At 39.1% G+C, this 17,402-nt stretch overlaps 1 protein-coding gene across 2 annotated transcripts in view; it reads left to right on the plus strand.

Annotated features, from left to right (window-relative positions):
- PIWIL2 (piwi like RNA-mediated gene silencing 2) overlaps positions 1-12,860 on the plus strand; it is an 87,927-nt gene extending 75,067 nt beyond the window's left edge. The window contains exons 20-22 of one of the 2 annotated variants that reach the window (XM_007450575.1): positions 10,833-11,086; positions 11,534-11,641; positions 12,415-12,860. In XM_007450575.1, coding sequence (XP_007450637.1) covers positions 10,833-11,086; positions 11,534-11,641; positions 12,415-12,571 — 519 coding nt within the window. In that variant the 3' untranslated portion in view covers positions 12,572-12,860. The remainder of the gene's footprint in view (positions 1-10,832; positions 11,087-11,533; positions 11,642-12,414) is intronic. The other variant, XM_007450576.1, reaches the window with a different exon arrangement.
- Positions 12,861-17,402: the final 4,542 nt, after the last annotated feature.

The raw sequence follows: 17,402 nt of genomic DNA on the forward strand, positions 1-17,402 counted from the left end.
ATCTCCAAATAGCCCAAGTTCCACCTTAAGAAATTAGAAAAAGAAGAGCAAACTAAACTCAAAGCAAGAAAAAAGGAATTGATAGAGATTATAGCATAGAGAAATGAAATGCAAAATTGAAAAACAACAGAGAAAATCAATAAACCACAAATTGATTATTTGAAAAGATCAACAGAATTGATAAGCCTTTAGCTAGACCACCCATGAAAAAGAGAAGATCAGATACTAAAATCTGGAATGAAAAAGACTACACTACTGACCTTACAGAAATAAAAAAAAGGATTTTTAAGAAAATACTATGTATGAATGGCTGTATGCCAAGAAATTAGGTAACCTAAGTGAAATGGACAAACTCCAAGAAGGGCACAAACTATCAAAACTTTTTAGTTATACCGAACATTTAAAGAATTAATACTCTTTCACAAACTCTTCCGAAAAATAGGAAAGGAGGGAACACTTCCCAGTTCATACCATAAGGCCAATATTACCTTGATACTAAAAGCTAAACAAAAATATCACAAGAAAACTGCAGAAGACATCCAGACTGGAAAGGAAGAAGTTAAACTATGTCTGTTTCTATTTGACATTATCTTACATATAGAAAACCCTAAAGAATAAACACACTCTATTGTAGCTAGTAAAAGAGTTCAGCAAGGTTGAGGATACGAGACTGCTGTACAATAGTCAACTATTTCTTTACACTAGCAATGATCAATCCAGAAATGAAATTAAAATAATTCCATTTATGACAGCATAAAAGAGAACTATGTAGGAAAATGTTTAACAAAAGAAGTGCAAAAAATATACTGAACACTGCAGAACATTGTTGAAAGAATTGAAGAAGACCTAAGCAAAAGGAAAGACAACCCATATTCAAGACTTAATATTGTTAAAATGGTAGTACTCCTTAAATTAATCTACAGACTCAAGGAAATACATATCAAAAGTCTAACTTTTTTTTTTGCAGAAATAGACAAATTGATTTTCAAATTCATATGGAAATGTGAAAAATTCCAGAATAGGCAAAACAATTTTGAAAAAGAAGAAAATTGAAGGACTCATACTTTCTGAATTCAAAACTTACTACAAAGCTAGAATAAACAAGACAGTCTGGTACTGAAATGGAATGAGATGTAGAGATCAGTTGAGAGTCCAGAAGCAAACCTGTGTGCTTATGGTAAACTGATTTCTGCAAGCGTGACGTTCAGTGGCGAGAAAGCATAGTCTTTTCAGGAAATGGTGCAGGGAGTACTGGATATCCACATGCAAAAGAATGAAGTTGGATCCTTGCCTCACACAATATATAAAAAATAATTCCAAATGGATCAAAGACCTAAATGTAGGAACTAAAACTATAAAACTCTAGATGATGGCATGGGTTTATATCTCTGTGACCATTTAACAGACAACAGTTTATTAGATATGATACTGAAAGCAAAAAGCAAGTCAAGAAAAACATAAATCAGACTTCATCAAATTTAAAATATTTTGTGCTTCAAAGTACAAGAAAGTGAAAAGACAACCCATGGAATGGCACAGAATCATTCATCTGGTATATCTAGTACAGGTATAGTTTCCAGAATATACAGCTGAAAAACAAAGAGACAAATAACCCAGCATAAAAATAGGCAAACATTTGAATAGACATTTCTCCAAAGAGCATATACAAATAGACGAGAAGCACATGAAGAGAGCTTAATATCATTAGTCATTAGGGAAGTGGAAATCAAAATCACAATGAGGTACCACTTCACATGAAAACTAGATAAAGGCATTACAATAAAGGAAGCTACAAATCAATATTTCTCATGATTATAGATGCAAAAATCTTCAACAGAATATTAGTAAAGCAAATCTAACAGTGCATAAAAAGAATTATACACCATAACTGTTCTGAGTTGAGTACTGCCTTTCCAAATTCATGTCCACCTCGATCCTGTGAATGTGATGTCATCTGGAAATAGGGTCTTTGCAGATTCAGTCAGGTCAAGATGAGGTTAGGCTGGATTAGGGTGGGCCCTAAACCAATGATGTATTCTTAAGAAGAGGGAAGTTTGGTCAGAGTCATAGACGGTCTTGTGAAGGAGCAGAGAAACAGACACACAGGAGAAGGCACTGGAAAGGTGGAAGCAGAGATCGGAGTGATGTATCTACAAGCGAAGAAACACTAAGGATTGCCAGAAACCACCAGAAGCTAGAATAGGCAAGGAAGTATTCTTTCCTAGGGCGTTTGGAGGAAGGATGCGGACCTGCTGATACCACAGTTCTGGACTTCTGCCCTCCAGAACTGTGAGAGAATACATTTCTGCTGTTCTAAGCAACCCAGTTTGTGGTTGTTAACAGCAACACTTAAAAAGGATACAACAACCAAGTGGTTTGTATTCCAGTTATGCAGGGCTGGTTCAGCATTTGAAAATCAATCAGTGTGGCCCATCACATCAACAGGCTAAAGAAGAAAAATCCTATCACGTCAATAGATGCAGAAAAAGCATTTGACAAAAGTCAACTCCCATTTGTGATTAAAAAAAAAAACAAACCAAGCAAACAAAAAACAACAACAAACCTCCCAGCAGACTAGGAGTATAGGGGGAACTTCATAAACTTAATACAGAACATCTACAAAAATCCTGCAGCTAACCTTGTACTTAATTGTGAGAAACTAGATACTTTTCCCCTAGGATCAAGAACAAGACAGTTATTTCTTCTCTCACCACTCCTATTCAGCATCATACTGGAAGTTCTAGCTAATGCAAAAAGACAAAAGGAAGTAAAAGTTATACAGTCGAAAAGGAGGAAAAAAAACTTTGCAGGTAGCATGATGTCTATGTATACATCTCAAGAAATCAACAACAACAAAACTCTGCTGGAATTACAAGGTTGTAGAATACAACATAAATATACAAAATTAAATTGCTGAAAAAAAACACAAAATCAATTCCTTTTCTATATATCAGCAATGAACAATTGGCATTTGAAATTAAAAACAATGCCATTTGTATTTGCACCAAAAAATGAAACATTAGATGTAAGTCTAACAAAGTTTATGTAAGATTTACATGAAGAATACTCTAAAACTCTCATGAAAAATATCAAATATCTAAATAAATGGAGAGATATCCCATGTTCATTGATAGGAGGACTCAATATTGTTAAGATGTCAGTTCTTCCCAATTAATCTATCGATTCACTGTAACCCTAGTCAAAATCCCAGCAAGTTACTTTGCAGATATTTACAAACAGATTGTAAAGTTTAAATAGGTGAAAGACACAGGGTAACCAACACAGTACCTAAGAAGAACCAAATCAGAGGACTTCTGTTATTCAAAGAGTTACTATGAAGCTACAGTAATATAGATGGTATGGTATTGACAAAAAGAAAAACAGACATGTCAAGATAACAGAATTGAGAGCCCAGAAGTAGACCTATACAAATAGATTCCAGTGATTTTTGATAAACGATCATGGGCCACTTCAATGGAAAAAGGAGAATCTTTTCAACAAATGGTGCTGGAACAGCTGCCCATCCACATGCAAACAAACAAAACAAACAAAAACAAAAACTATACCCAGACCATATACCGTTCACAAAAATTAACTCAAAATTATCACAAACTTATCTTTAAAATGCAAACGTTTAAAAAGTATGGAAGATAACATAGAAAATCTTGGTGACCTTGGGTTTGCTGATGACTTTCTGATACCAAAGCACTATGAAAGAAAGAACGGATAAACAGGACTTAATTAAAATTTTAAAAAAAACTTCTGTGAAACTTCTCACTGTGAGAGGCACTAAGAGAATGAAAAGAAGCTACAGACTGGAAGAAAATATTTCAGAAAACACATACCTGATAAAATACTGTTATCTGAAATATACAAAGAACTCTTAAAATCTCAATAAGAAAACAACCTAATTAAAAGATGGGCAAAAGACTTGAACAGACTTCTCACCAGCGAAGATATACAGATGGCAAATAAGCATAGGAAAAGATACTCAATATAACATTAGGGAATGGCAAATTAAAACAACAAGATACCACTACACGTCTATTAGAATGGCCAAAACCTAAAACACTGACAACACCAAATGCTAGTGAGGATGGGGAGCAATGGGAACTCTCATCATTGTCTGAGGGAATGTGAAATGGTACAGCCACTTTGGAAGGCAGTTTGGTAGTTTCTTACAAAACTAAACATACTCTTACTATACTATTCAGCAATCATACTCCTTAGTATTTACCCAGATGAGGTGAAAACATATGTCCACACAAAAACCTGCACAAAGATTTTTATAGCAGCTTTATTTATAATTGCCCAAACTGGAAGCAACGAAGATGTTCTTCAGTAGGTGAATGGACAAATAATCTTTGGTACATCCAGACAGTTAAATACTCAGCAGTAAACAGAAATGAGCTATCAAGCCATAGGAAGATACGGAGTAATCTTCTTTTTTTTCTTTTTTTTTTTTGCGGTACACGGGCCTCTCACTGTTGTGGCCTCTCCCGTTGCAGAGCACAGGCTCCGGACGCACAGGCTCAGTGGCCATGGCTCATGGGCCCAGCCGCTCCATGGCATGTGGGATCTTCCCGGACTGAGGCACGAACCCGTGTCCCGTGCATCGGCAGGCAGACTCTCAACCACTGTGCCACCAGGGAAGCCCTGGAGGAATCTTAAATGCATATAACTTAAGTGGAAAAAGCCAATCTGTAAAGGCTACATACTATATGATTCCAACTATAGGACATTCTGGAAAAGACACAAAACTATGGACACAGTAAAAAGATCAGTGATTGCCTGAGGTTTGGGAGGGTGAGGAAGGGAAGTATAAATAGGGAGCACAGGGGGTTTTTAGGGCTGTAAAAGTACTATAATGGTAGATATGCATTTCTTAAAGCCTATAGAATGTAGAAGAGAGTGAATGCTAATATAAACTGTGGACTTTAGTTAATAATAATGTATCATTATTAGTTGTAACAAATGCACCACCCTAATGTAATAGGGTAACAATAGGGGAAACTATGTGTGTGGTTGGTGGGGAAGGTGTATATGGGAACTCTGTATTATGGCCTCAAGTGTTTTGTAAACTTAAAACTGGTCTGAAAAATAAGGTCTCTGTTTAAAAGCATGCACACACAATGAGATACCACCTCACACACACTAGGATGGCTAAAATAAAGAAGATAATAAGAGTGTTGTTAAGGATGTGGAGAAATTGGAACCCTCATACATTGCTGGTGGGATTGTAAAATGGTAGAGCTTCTTTGAAAAACAGTTTGGTATTTCGTCAGGATGTTAAACATAGAGTTACCATATGACCCAGCAATTCTACTCCTAGGTATAAACCAAGAGAATTGAAAACATACGTCCATACAAAACTTGTATATGAATGTTCATAGCAGTATTATTCATAATAGCCAAAACTGGAAAAAACCCATATAATCGATGAATGGACAAATGTGATATAGCCTGTAATGTAATATCATTTGGCAACATAAGGGAATGAAGGACTGATACAACATGGGTGAACTGTGAAAACATTATGCTCAGTGAAATATTTAGTCACAAAAGACCACATATTATATGATTCTATTTGTCCAAAATAGGCTAATCCAAAGAAACAGAAAGTATGTTAGTGTGTTCCAGGAGTTGGGGTTAGGGTGGGCGATGGGAAATGACTGCTAATGGGTGTGAGATTACCTTTTGGGGTGATGAATATGTTCTAAAATTAGATAGCGGTGATGGTTGCAAAATTCAATAAATGTAAAACTTTTGACTTTTATACCTTAAAAGAGTGTCTTTTATGGTATAGCAAATTATATCTCAATAAAGCTGTGATTTAAAAAAAAGCACCACTCCCAAACATCCGTCTAGCTTACGTACCCTTGTGGAATCAGCAAAATCAACACATGCTGCCGGGGAAAAACAGGTTCGAAAGGCTGGCTTATTTCTCTGGGCCCCCATCCTTCCTCTGATACTGCCTTCAGGTAGATGTTTTTATATTTTGTCCAGCTTTTCCAGTTGTCCTCAGTGGCAGGGTTTCTTAGAAATCCTGGTCCACCACCTGAAGCCTTGTTGGCAAGCTTAATCTCATCTGTGGTTTTATTTAATATCTGTATTTAGATTTATATTTCTGGTCCAGCAGTTCTCAAATTTTCTGGTCTAAGGAAATCTTTACCTTCTTAAATATTATTGAGTGTTTTGTTTGTATAGGTATATATCAATAATTACCATATTAGAAGTTAAAACTGAGAACTTTTTAATGTTTTTTAATTTACTTTAAAATAATAAGCTCAATATAGTTAATAACAAATAACATTTATTTTATTTTTTATTTTAATTAATTAATTAATTTATTTTTGGCTGCGTTGGGTCTTCGATGCTGCGCGCGGGCTTTCTCTAGTTGCGGCGAGTGGGGGCTACTCTTCGTTGTGGTGCGTGGGCTTCTCATTGCGGTGTGCGGGCTTCTTGTTGCAGTGGCTTCTCGTTGCAGAACATGGGCTCTAGGCACACGGGCTTCAGTTTTTGTGGCACGTGAGCTCAGTAGTTGTGGCTCACGGGCTCTAGAGCGCAGGCTCAGTGGTTGTGGCGCACTGGCTTAGTTGCTCCGCAGCATGTGGGATCTTCCCGGACCAGGGCTCGAACTCATGTTCTCTGCATTGGCAGGCGGGTTCTTAACCACTGTGCCACCAGGGAAGTCCCATAAATAACATTTTAAATTAAAGATTACTTTCAAAATGTTCGGTGATGTTTTACATTTTGGCGAATGGCTTTAATGTTTGGGTTAGTAAAAGGCAAGTGAATATCCTACATTTAATTTATTGCAGTGTCACACATCATTTACTTTCTGGAAAATTCTACTGGATATTTATGAGCGAATTAGAGTGAAAATGGCAAGTAATATAGTAGTAGTATTGTGAAATTAGTTTTGACTCTGTGCACTCCCTAAAACATCTAAGGGGAAGAATTGGAGCCCAGAGCACACATTGAGAATCACTCTCTGGCCCATACCCTTCATCTGAGCTCCTAGACCACATGTGAGTCTGAGTGCCAGTGTTGCCTTCCACTCATGTGTGAAAATCAAAACCAAGCTACATTCTTGACACTTGCCTTAGCTTTAGCTCTCATGATTAGTAATCACTTAATGTTGAGTTCATCTGTTATTTGGCCTGAGCTTTGAGAAGATTAAACTCAGCTGTAGTTAATTCAGCCCCTTTTGCTCCTCCTGTGGCTCTGGCTCTGGCTCTGACTTCACATTGCTGGACTGGTCTGACTAGTGTTCGACCCTGGAGACAGAAGGGAGTAGGCCACGGTATTGCCTTTGGAATCAAAAGCTTCAGGCAGCCAGTTTACAATGTGTGAGAGTATAGGTTCTTTCTGCTTTTCAGTTCCTCCACTTCCCTTTTCTTAGCACAATTGGGAGGATCTTAGGGTGGAGAATTATCTTGAGCAAGTGATTATTTGGGGACTCTTCCAGACCTCAGCCTGCCCTTTCTGCACCTGCCACTTCTAGTAGCTTGCCTGGCCTCTTCATCCTTTTTTTCCCCCCATTTTTTTAATTGAGTAAAATACACATAACATAAAATTTACCATCTTAACCATTTTTAAGTATAACATTTCAGTGGTATTAAATACATTCAGAATGTTGGGCAGTCATCATCATCATCCATCTCCATAACTCTTTTTTTATCTTGTAAAACTGAAGCTCTGTCCCCATAAAACTAATTCCCCATGCTGCCCTCCCCCTAGCCGGTTGCCGCCACCCTTCTACTTCCTGCCTCTGATTTTGACTACCCTGAGTATCTCATACACGTGGAATCATACTGTATTTGTCTTTTTGTGACTGGTTTATTTCACTTAGCATAATGTCTTCAGAGTTGACCCATGTTGTAGTATTCAGTACATTGCAGTGCTACCTGGAATCCTTTACCTGTCTTGCTGACTGAATTGTCTGCTAGTTCTTTCACTGAGGCATAATATTCACTTTTTCCTCTAGAGAACAAATGTCTTATACTTCTCTGTTCCCATAGCATTTTATTTATATTCTTTGTTATGTTATTTGTAATGTATTGAGAGTATTTACTTTGTGTCTGTCTGCCCAGAGTTAATTTGAGTTCCACTAATATTTGGAAGGTATCAAGATAATTTTTAAATTTTCTGAGGCTAGCACAGTGGCTCATATCTAGTGGTCATTAAGTGTTTGTTCAGTGAATGAATGGAATCACACATAAAAGAACATCTCAGACTTCCAGCAGATACTTATTTTCTGCTTGATCCTCACCGTTGTATTCAGTGCTAGGGATAGTAAGCCAACAAGCACAGTCCTGCTTTCATTAATTTATTGTTTCATGTATTTACCCTAGTACTGAAGTGATTTAATAATGTATATTTAACGTTTATGTTTCAGTATTGTGATTTGTCTCATATTTTGACCCCCCTAGATCATAGTCTTATTGTTTATGAAATGAGGAGAATGGACTAGATGACCTAGAGAAGTTACCATTGTTGACTGTTATTATTAGATTTGAAAGCTCCTTAATAACAGGAATCATGCCTTTCACTTCTACTGGAATCTTACACAGGGCCAAGTATAATGTCTCACACTCAGTATAGTTGGTTAGCAGATTTTAAAGAAAGAGGTAATATCAGTGAATACTTCAGACGAATTTGATTCTATTTTTCACTCCATTGATCTTGTTAGATCCCTTCCCTGTGCTTCAGAATATCTGTATTTCCTTGATCTAGTTTGTTCTCAACTTTTGTGTGTAGCTTAAAAAAAGTATGTACGTATATACACACACTTTATCCCTCTTAACTCTGAGAAGAAGAAAAGTAAGGTGCTCATTTACATCCATTTTTCAAGTGAGGAAGCTGAGTCTTCAGGAGCATAGCTGGGGAGCAGCAGCACATTCAGACTCAGTCCCAGGTCCCCTGACCCCAGACCCAGTGTAATTCTTCTCTGTTTCTTCATCTGTGAAATCAGGTTTTCTTCCAGGTCTAAGTGCCTTTGTTACCCACCCTTTTACACAACATATCAGTTAGGGGTCTTTGGGAAGTCACAGAAACGTGCTAACTTTAGCAAAATGGGGATTAATTGGTAAGATCATGGAGAGTCTCAGAGGATTGAGCATCAAGAGAAGGTTGAGCGTTGAGAAGGTTGAGAAGGTTGAGCGTCAAGCTGGGAAATGGATAGGGTTCCAGAAGCAGGGACCTGAAGAAGCACCACCACAAAGGGAAAAACTCCAAGTGTTTCTTATTCTCTGTCGAAGAGTCAGAGTGAGGGAGGAGTGTTCTTCTGGGGCAGTTTTGTTCCCACAGTAGGCAGCCTAGAGACATTTTTGGTTATAACTGAGAGAGATTGCTACTGGCATCTAGTGGGTAGAGGCCAGGAATGCTGCTAAACATCCTCTAGTGTCAGCCCCCAATAAAAAGAATTCACTGGCCCTACATGTCAGTAGTGTTGAGGTTGAGAAGCCCTGGATTAGGGGAAGGTACCTTGATTAATAATCGCACGAATTCCAATGTACCCTGTTGGAGGCAGGAGGACACTTAAAATGCTCTTACCCAAAAGAGGTGGAATAGGTGCTAGACAGCCAAAAACAACATAAAGACAAAAAGTACAACTGGGGCAATAATTCCAGTCTTGGAATGTGAAGATGAATCACGTGTGTAAATACAGTACTTGCGGGGGTCTCAGAAAAAAGAGACATTTATAAAATATTTGAATTTTAAACTTAAACTCCAAAAAGATGCTAAGTGATTATTTATTATTAAAAAGTGTTCTTTGAAATGAAACTTAAATTTTCATGTAGAGTAACCTATAAAGAATATGTAGTATAAGCCTATCTAATTCAATGATAAATTAGGGTTTTGAGGGGAATTGTGAACAAAAACCTAGGATGAACCAAAATCAGAATCAAACTGTCACTAACTGAATTAAACCAAAGCCCTTTATTTATTTATGTATTTCTTTGGCCATGCCACGTGGCATGTGGGATCTTAGTTCACCAACTAGGGATCAAACCCGTGCCCCCTGCAGTGGAAGCATGGAGTCCTAACCACTGGACCGCCAGGGAAGTCCCTAAACCAAAGCACTTTAAAGAAAACTTCTAGTTTAAAATGAAACAGCTTATTTTTTAAAATTATTGAAGTCACATACAACTAGAACATAATTATATTCTGTAAATGGGGAAAAATTATTTTTCAAAACTGATTCAAGCCAGCATTTAATTTGATTTGGATCCATGGACAATTTACCAGGACTGCTGTTTACTTAGTTATATTAAGAATGTTAAAAAAAAAAAAAAGGAATGTTTCACACTATACCTGATGGTAGGATAATATTTAATAAAGGATCCCCTTTCATTTGTCAGCAACTTTGGATGTTGCTGATACACAGAAACGTGAGGATGGTGGATCTGTGGGATGTGCAGTTATATGTTAGAATTTCTGCAGCAGTTCACCTTGTTTTTTGCCTAGACAGGTAATTAGTGTTAAATCCAAGTAGTAGGAAGATTGATTCAGCCCATAATTTTCCTTCCTTTTAACTTTTTTTCACACCGTTTCCATATAAGCCGTATATATGTGACTCAGAGCTTGCTTATTTGGTTGCATATTTTATAACACCTTTGGTGTACCAGACCTGTTTTACTACTCTGAGGAAGTCTAGAAATGACTAGAAGCTGCTTCTCCCTGCCCTTCCAACATGATGGCTTTGGGCCCAGCTGTGAAAGGGACCTACTGCCGTGTCTCCAGGTTGTTCGCTGAGTGAGCCTTTCTCTGCCTGTGGTCATTAGCCCCAGGGCCACACAGTTCACCTCAGCAGGGTGTTGTTTCAGGTGAACCACTGTCTCCCAGAGAAGATTGTGGTGTACCGTGATGGAGTGTCTGATGGCCAACTAAAGACAGTTGCCAGCTATGAGATTCCTCAGCTACAGAAGTGTTTTGAAGCTTTTGAGAATTATCATCCCAAGATGGTGGTATTTGTAGTTCAGAAGAAAATCAGCACCAGTGTGTACCTGTCTGCTACTGAGCACTTTGTGACTCCCTCCGCCGGAACTGTGGTAGATCATACAGTAACAAGCTGTGAGTGGTAAGTGGGCGAGACACAGTATTTCAACAAGAATAGGTTGGAGAAGTTATCTGTTCCCTGGGTATTGGAATGGGGAGGTTGCCTAGAGAGATGTGGAATGGAATCAGAGATTTTACTGTTAAAAAGTAAAATTTTAAAAACTATTTAAGAACACATGAACCAACAATGAAGCTGTTACCTCAAGTATATAATATTGAACATACAGTCTTTTCCTAAGACTATGCATGCTTAACCTTCTGCACACAGATGTCATTTCTACTACCATTCTTAAATAGCCTCTTGAGTCAGGAGACCTGAATTCTCAGCCTGGTTTGGTCCTTGTATGTCCTTGATCTAGTAATTTGACCTCTCTGAGCCTTAGGTGAAGGAGCTAGAATGATCTCCAAGATCTTTTCCAGCTCTGGCCAAATCCAACTATACCATTACTTTGTACTTTTTCCTTTCTAGGGTGGACTTCTACCTTCTTGCCCATCATGTACGACAGGGTTGTGGCATTCCTACCCATTATGTTTGTGTTCTCAACACTGCAAACCTGAGCCCTGATCATATGCAGAGGTGAGCTGACCAGTAACCTACTCCTCACCTGTAAATAATTCCGGCCAGGGAGCTAAGGCTAAGATCTGGAATTTTTAAACCACTGAATTAGACAAACTGGATCACTGGTTTTTGGCTTAATAATTTTCTGATTCTCTTTGGAAGCATTTTGAATTTATCTTTTGAAGTTGGATTTCCTAATACTCATTTTCTCTTATATAATCAGAAAAGACAAATACTGCCCACTGCCAGGAATATTTACCCCTTGAGTTTCTTCTTGCCTTTCATGATAATGGTATCCTTTTGAGGTGCGACTGATAATCCTTGTACACTAAAATTACTTGGAGACCTTTCAAAAAATACACCCAGGCTTCACGAACTCCAAGCATTCTGAGGCATTCGCATTTTTAAAAACTGCTTCTAATGACACACAGCCAGGTTTGAGATGCATTGCTCTTGCGCTCAGATTATATAAATACTTTGCTGGGGTGCTTACCTTTCTGCAGCTTTTTCTTGAGGCAAAAAACAAAAGCATGTTCTCCTTGCTGTTTTCCTTGTTTTGATATAAAAAGAGGAGCACCTAAAGTGGGAATTTCCCCATGCCCTCTTGACTTGCAAATAGTGGTAATAGATACAATTCCACTTAAAAATAACGATTCCCAAAAGTTGCATCATATATTCCTCAGTCCTCGGTTTGCTGGTAAGTATGCTGTGTCACACATCCAGAAGTACATAATGTGCTCCAAATTGAAGATGAAAAGTGAAAAGGATCATGTTTTCTTCTTGGCCTACAGGTTGACTTTCAAACTGTGCCACATGTACTGGAATTGGCCTGGTACCATTAGAGTTCCAGCTCCTTGCAAGTATGCCCACAAGCTAGCTTTCCTGTCAGGACAAATCTTGCATCATGAACCAGCCATCCAGCTGTGTGAGAACCTGTTCTTCCTGTGACTGAACAATCAGGACATGGGCTGGTTAGAGCAATCAGACTTCTGAACTCAGCTGTGAACTCAGCTGTGCAGGATTAACAGTGACTGAAAGGGGTTTTGTGTTGGTGTTTTCCCTTTCACCAACCCAGTAGAATAAGATATCTTTTTTTTCTTTTCTCTTTTAAACCTGATATCACCAAGAAGCAGGTTCCACCCTAAGGATCAGCTAGAAATTGTCTCGTTGCCTTTGTAGAGCACATGGGGGTAGTCTGCTACTGCGTAGATGGGGTGGGTGAAGACAGGGGACCCTTTAGGAGCTTCCAAAGCCAACTTGAGCTGTAGAAACCCACAGAAGCAGCGATTGCACTTACAAACTCTGTTTACTAATAAGCAGTTCCCATTTCTGGTGCCAGAGGTGATAATGAATGAAGTCTTTGCAAGTTTCTTAAAGTAGAGAGCTACTTTATTTGGGCAACTGGGAAAGGCAAGAAGGCAAAGTTTTTCAAGATATGCCTATTGCTGGAAAATGTGAAAGGCATGTAGTAAAACCAGCTGGTGGGATAGTCAGGCCCTTGCTGACCTAATCTTCTCTAGGGATTGAGTTGATGACACGTGACTTGAGCTGGCTTTGAAAGAGGTGTTTAGCTATTCCTTGGCCTCCTAAGCGAGGCCAAATGCAGTTTTTTCTGTATATTTCAGTTGCTTTATAGCATGCCATGTTGATTTCTTCCTACCTCCCTCCCCCCCGCCACATATACACACACTCAGGCAGGAAGACAGCTTTGCTCCTTGTTACTGATCTTTAGTAAGTTTCAGTTTTTTAAAAATTAAGCATCAGAACCTGTGAAATTCAGCAGCTTGGAAGGTTCATGATGGGGCATGAGCTTTTCTTGACCCTTTCTCCCCAGTGTGTCACCTTTTCTGTTGATATGTTTGCAAATTGAATCACTCATTTCCCTTGCTCAATACCGTCTTCCCGACTGTTGGCTCATTTTGTTAGGAGTTTTTCTGAATCCATGTTAGGATTTCTAGAAGCTGGTTTTGGGAAACATGGCACTCCTTCCAAAGTCCAGACGTTTCAGTTTAGAAAGTTGTCACTGTGTCTGTGGGTTTCAGTGTTTTGGGGAAGCACTGTTTTTGTGTGTTTATTTTTCCCTGTTTAAAAATTTCCAGTCCCTTTAGGGCTAATTCAGTCATACCTTGCTTTACCTGGGTTTTAAAAGACAGTTACATTTAATCTTTTCAAATTTGCATTTATTTATTTTTTGGTATGATGGCAGGGAGGGGATGAAGCAGAAATCCCTATTTTATATGACAGTGTGTGAGAAGAGAAACTTCAGCTTAGAAATCTTTAGAAGAAGAAAACTGAGCAGGCATTGCGTTGGCAGAGGGGGAGCGGCTCTGGGTGTCAGTGGTCTCAAGTGCACTTCAGTTCTGTTTGGAGTGAGGGACAGCAGAAGGCTGAGACCTGGGATTTAAACACCATGGAATCAGACACATTGGATCACTGGTTTTTGGCTTAACAGTCTCTGATTCTCTTTGGAAGCATTTTGAATTTCTCTTTTGAAGTTAGATTTCCTAATACTCGTTTTCTCTTATATAATCAGAAAAGACAAATACTTGGATATAATACAAAAATTTCACTTTTTATTCCTGGTTTTCTTGTCTTGTTTTTTCAGTCTTAATGTGAAATGACTGGGTCATGGGGTTGGAAGTAAATAAAAACAAATTTGTATAAATGTGTAGTTGTGTTTGAAATAATGTCATTGACATATGATATTGATATAGTTCTTTTCCTTTGTAGAGCTGTAACACTTGTTAAAATTACTAATTTGCTACTAGGCATGCTGGATGCAGCTCCAGTATTAGTACCCAGGTAATTTCACTGAGATCTGGCAGTAAGATTTCTTGGAAAAGACTCTTAAGAGTCTTACTTCTGGGACAAATGAGGCAACTGTGTGTGTGTGTGTGTGTGTGTGTGTGTGTGTGTGTGTTTTGTCTTGTTTTCAAAGATCTCTTTTCCCATCAGACAATTTCTGTTAGCCTAGGTGAGAGCCCGCTCCTAAGGGTGACCCTCCCTTCTCACCTTTTCCTAATGCTTTTGCCCTTCTTTGCATGTACTTCATGGTGTGTCTGTAACCTTTAAGAATACCTTCCCAAAGCACCCTGGCTGCTTGCCTCACCACTACGTCCTTTTCTATTTATGTAGAAACTCCATCTTAAATGATGCAGTGCTTCTTGAACTCATTCTAGAAAGAATCCAATTTCTTTTTTTTTAATTTTTTAAAATGAAAAAAAATAAATTTCTTTTTTAAAAATTTTTATTTATTTATTTATTGGCTGCATTGGGTCTTTGTTGCTGCACAGGCTTTCTCTAGTTGGCGACAAGCGGGGGCTACTCTTCGTTGTGGTGCGCGGGCTCTAGGTGCGTGGGCTTCGGTGGTTGTGGCTCGCGGGCTCTCTAGAGCACAGGCTCAGTAGTTGTGGCGCATGGACTTAGTTGCTCTGTGGCATGTGGGATCTTCCCAGACCAGGGCTTGAACATCATATGTTGATGCTCAACATCATATGTCATGAGAGAATTACAAATTAAAATGAGATACCACTGCACACCTATTAGAATGGCCAAAATCCAAAGCACTGACACCACCAAATGCTGGTGAGGATGTGGAACAACATGAACTTATCATTGCCTGAGGGAATGCGCAATAGTATAGCCGCTTTGGAAGAAACTTCGATAGTTTCTTACAAAACTAAACATTTTTATCACATGATCAAGCAATCACACTGCTTGGTATCTGCCTAAATGAGTTTACAACTTTTGTCCACACAGAAGCCTGCACATGAATGTTTAAAGCAGCTTTATCCACAATTGCCAAACTTGTAAGCAACCAAGATGTCCATCAGTAGGTGAATAAACTATGGTATGATAAGACAATGGAACATTATTCAGTGCTAAAAAGCAATGAGCTATCAAGCTATTGGAAAGACCTGCAGGAAACTTAAATGCATATTACTGAGTGAAAGAAGCCAATCTGAAAAGGTTACATACTGTATGATTCCAACTATATAACATTCTGGAAAAGGCAAAAACTATAGAGACAGTGAAAGGGTCAGGGGTGAGGGGAGAGGAGGGATGAATGGGCAGAGCACAGAGGATTTTTAGGGCAAGGAATCTATTCTGTACTATATTGTATTGGTGGATACATGTTATTATATATTTGTGTAAACCCATAGACTGTGAAACACTAAGCATGAACCCTGATGTAAACTGGGACTTTAGGTGATTATGATAAGTTGATGTAGGTTCACTAATTGTAACACATGTACCATTCTTGTGGGGGATGTTGATAATGGGGGAGGCTGTACGTATATGGGAAATCTTTACCCTCTGCAAACTGTGCTGTGAACCTAAAGCTATTCTAAAAAATACATACATATTTTTAAGAATGAGTAAGTGTGGGTGTTCCTTGCTGGTCTAGAGGTTAGGATTCGGCGCTTTCACTGCCCTGGCTGGGGTTCAATCCCTGGATCCCTGGTTAGGGAAATGAGAATCCCCCAAGCTGCACGGCACACAAAAAAAGAAAAAGAATGAGTATGGGAGACTTCTGGCAACACGGCAGACTTGAGCTGACCATACTGACGAAGGTTGGCCGAAATAGGGGAAAAAATTTTTTTTATGTTAAGTAGCTGGATTTTTTCAGGAAATGGAACGAGGGAAGAGAGGAAGATGGGGGGGGGAGGAGGAAGGAGGGAAAATATTGAGGCACAAGAAAGAAAGGGAAGCCAGAGTGGTTATAGTTGATGCCAACACGGCATCCCAGGGTTATGGACAAAATGCAGGGACAGGAGCACTGAGCTTTTTTATTTCAGATAAGGATAGAAGGTGTAGCCTTAGACCTTATGAGGTACAGGATTGCTGGGGTGAATTCTCCTAGATGAAGAGAGCTGGAGCCTGGAAGGGGAGTACAGTAGAAGGTCCGTGCCAACCATCCATCCTGGGGCAGGAGCAAGAAAGTTAGATGAAAGGCATTTATGAGAAATCCCCAAGCTTGGGCCACAGACAGGTGTGTGCAGCCTGAATCCATATTAGCATGTGGAAGGACCACATGCTGACAAATTACCATGAAGATTGGTCCAGACTGGTGAGAGCCCAGAGCCCTGGAGAAACAAATAATCAACTGGATTGCAGCACACACAGGTATAAATGGGACCTATGGAAAAGAAGATATAGGAGAGAATGAGAAGGTCTAATAGGAGTTCCTGCAGGTTAAAATAGAATAAGCCACACAATTATGGACAATATAAAGATAGAGTTTTCCAGAATGAGAGACAAATATGAATCCTCTACCTGAAGAAACTCATTGAAGGTAAAGAAAAGAACAACCACTCCTAGATGTACTGTAGTGAAACTACAGAACACCAAAGACAGAATCTTAAAAACAACCAGAGAGATTGCTTATAAAAGAAGTTAGACTGGCAGCAGACTTGTTATCAACCACAACAGATGCTCAAGACAAAAGGAATAATAACTTAAAAATGCAAAGTCAACTTGGAATTCTCTTCCCATCTAAACGTTCATTCAAAGACGAGGACTGGGGCTTCCCTGGTGGCACAGTGGTTAAGAATCTGCCTGCCGATGCAGTTTACATGGGTTCGAGCCCTGGTCTGGGAAGATCCCACATGCTGCGGAGCAACTAAGCCCATGCACCGCAACTACTGAGCCCACGTGCCACAACTACTGAAGCCCGCCTGCCACAACTACTGAAGCCTGTGTGCCTAGAGCCCGTGCTCCGCAATAAGAGAAGCCACTGCAGTGGGAAGGCCGTGCACCACAACGAAGAGTAGCCCCC

The sequence above is a fragment of the Lipotes vexillifer genome, unplaced genomic scaffold (assembly GCF_000442215.2).
Source record: "Lipotes vexillifer unplaced genomic scaffold, Lipotes_vexillifer_v1.1 scaffold567, whole genome shotgun sequence".
NCBI classification, from domain to species: Eukaryota; Metazoa; Chordata; class Mammalia; order Artiodactyla; family Lipotidae; genus Lipotes; species Lipotes vexillifer.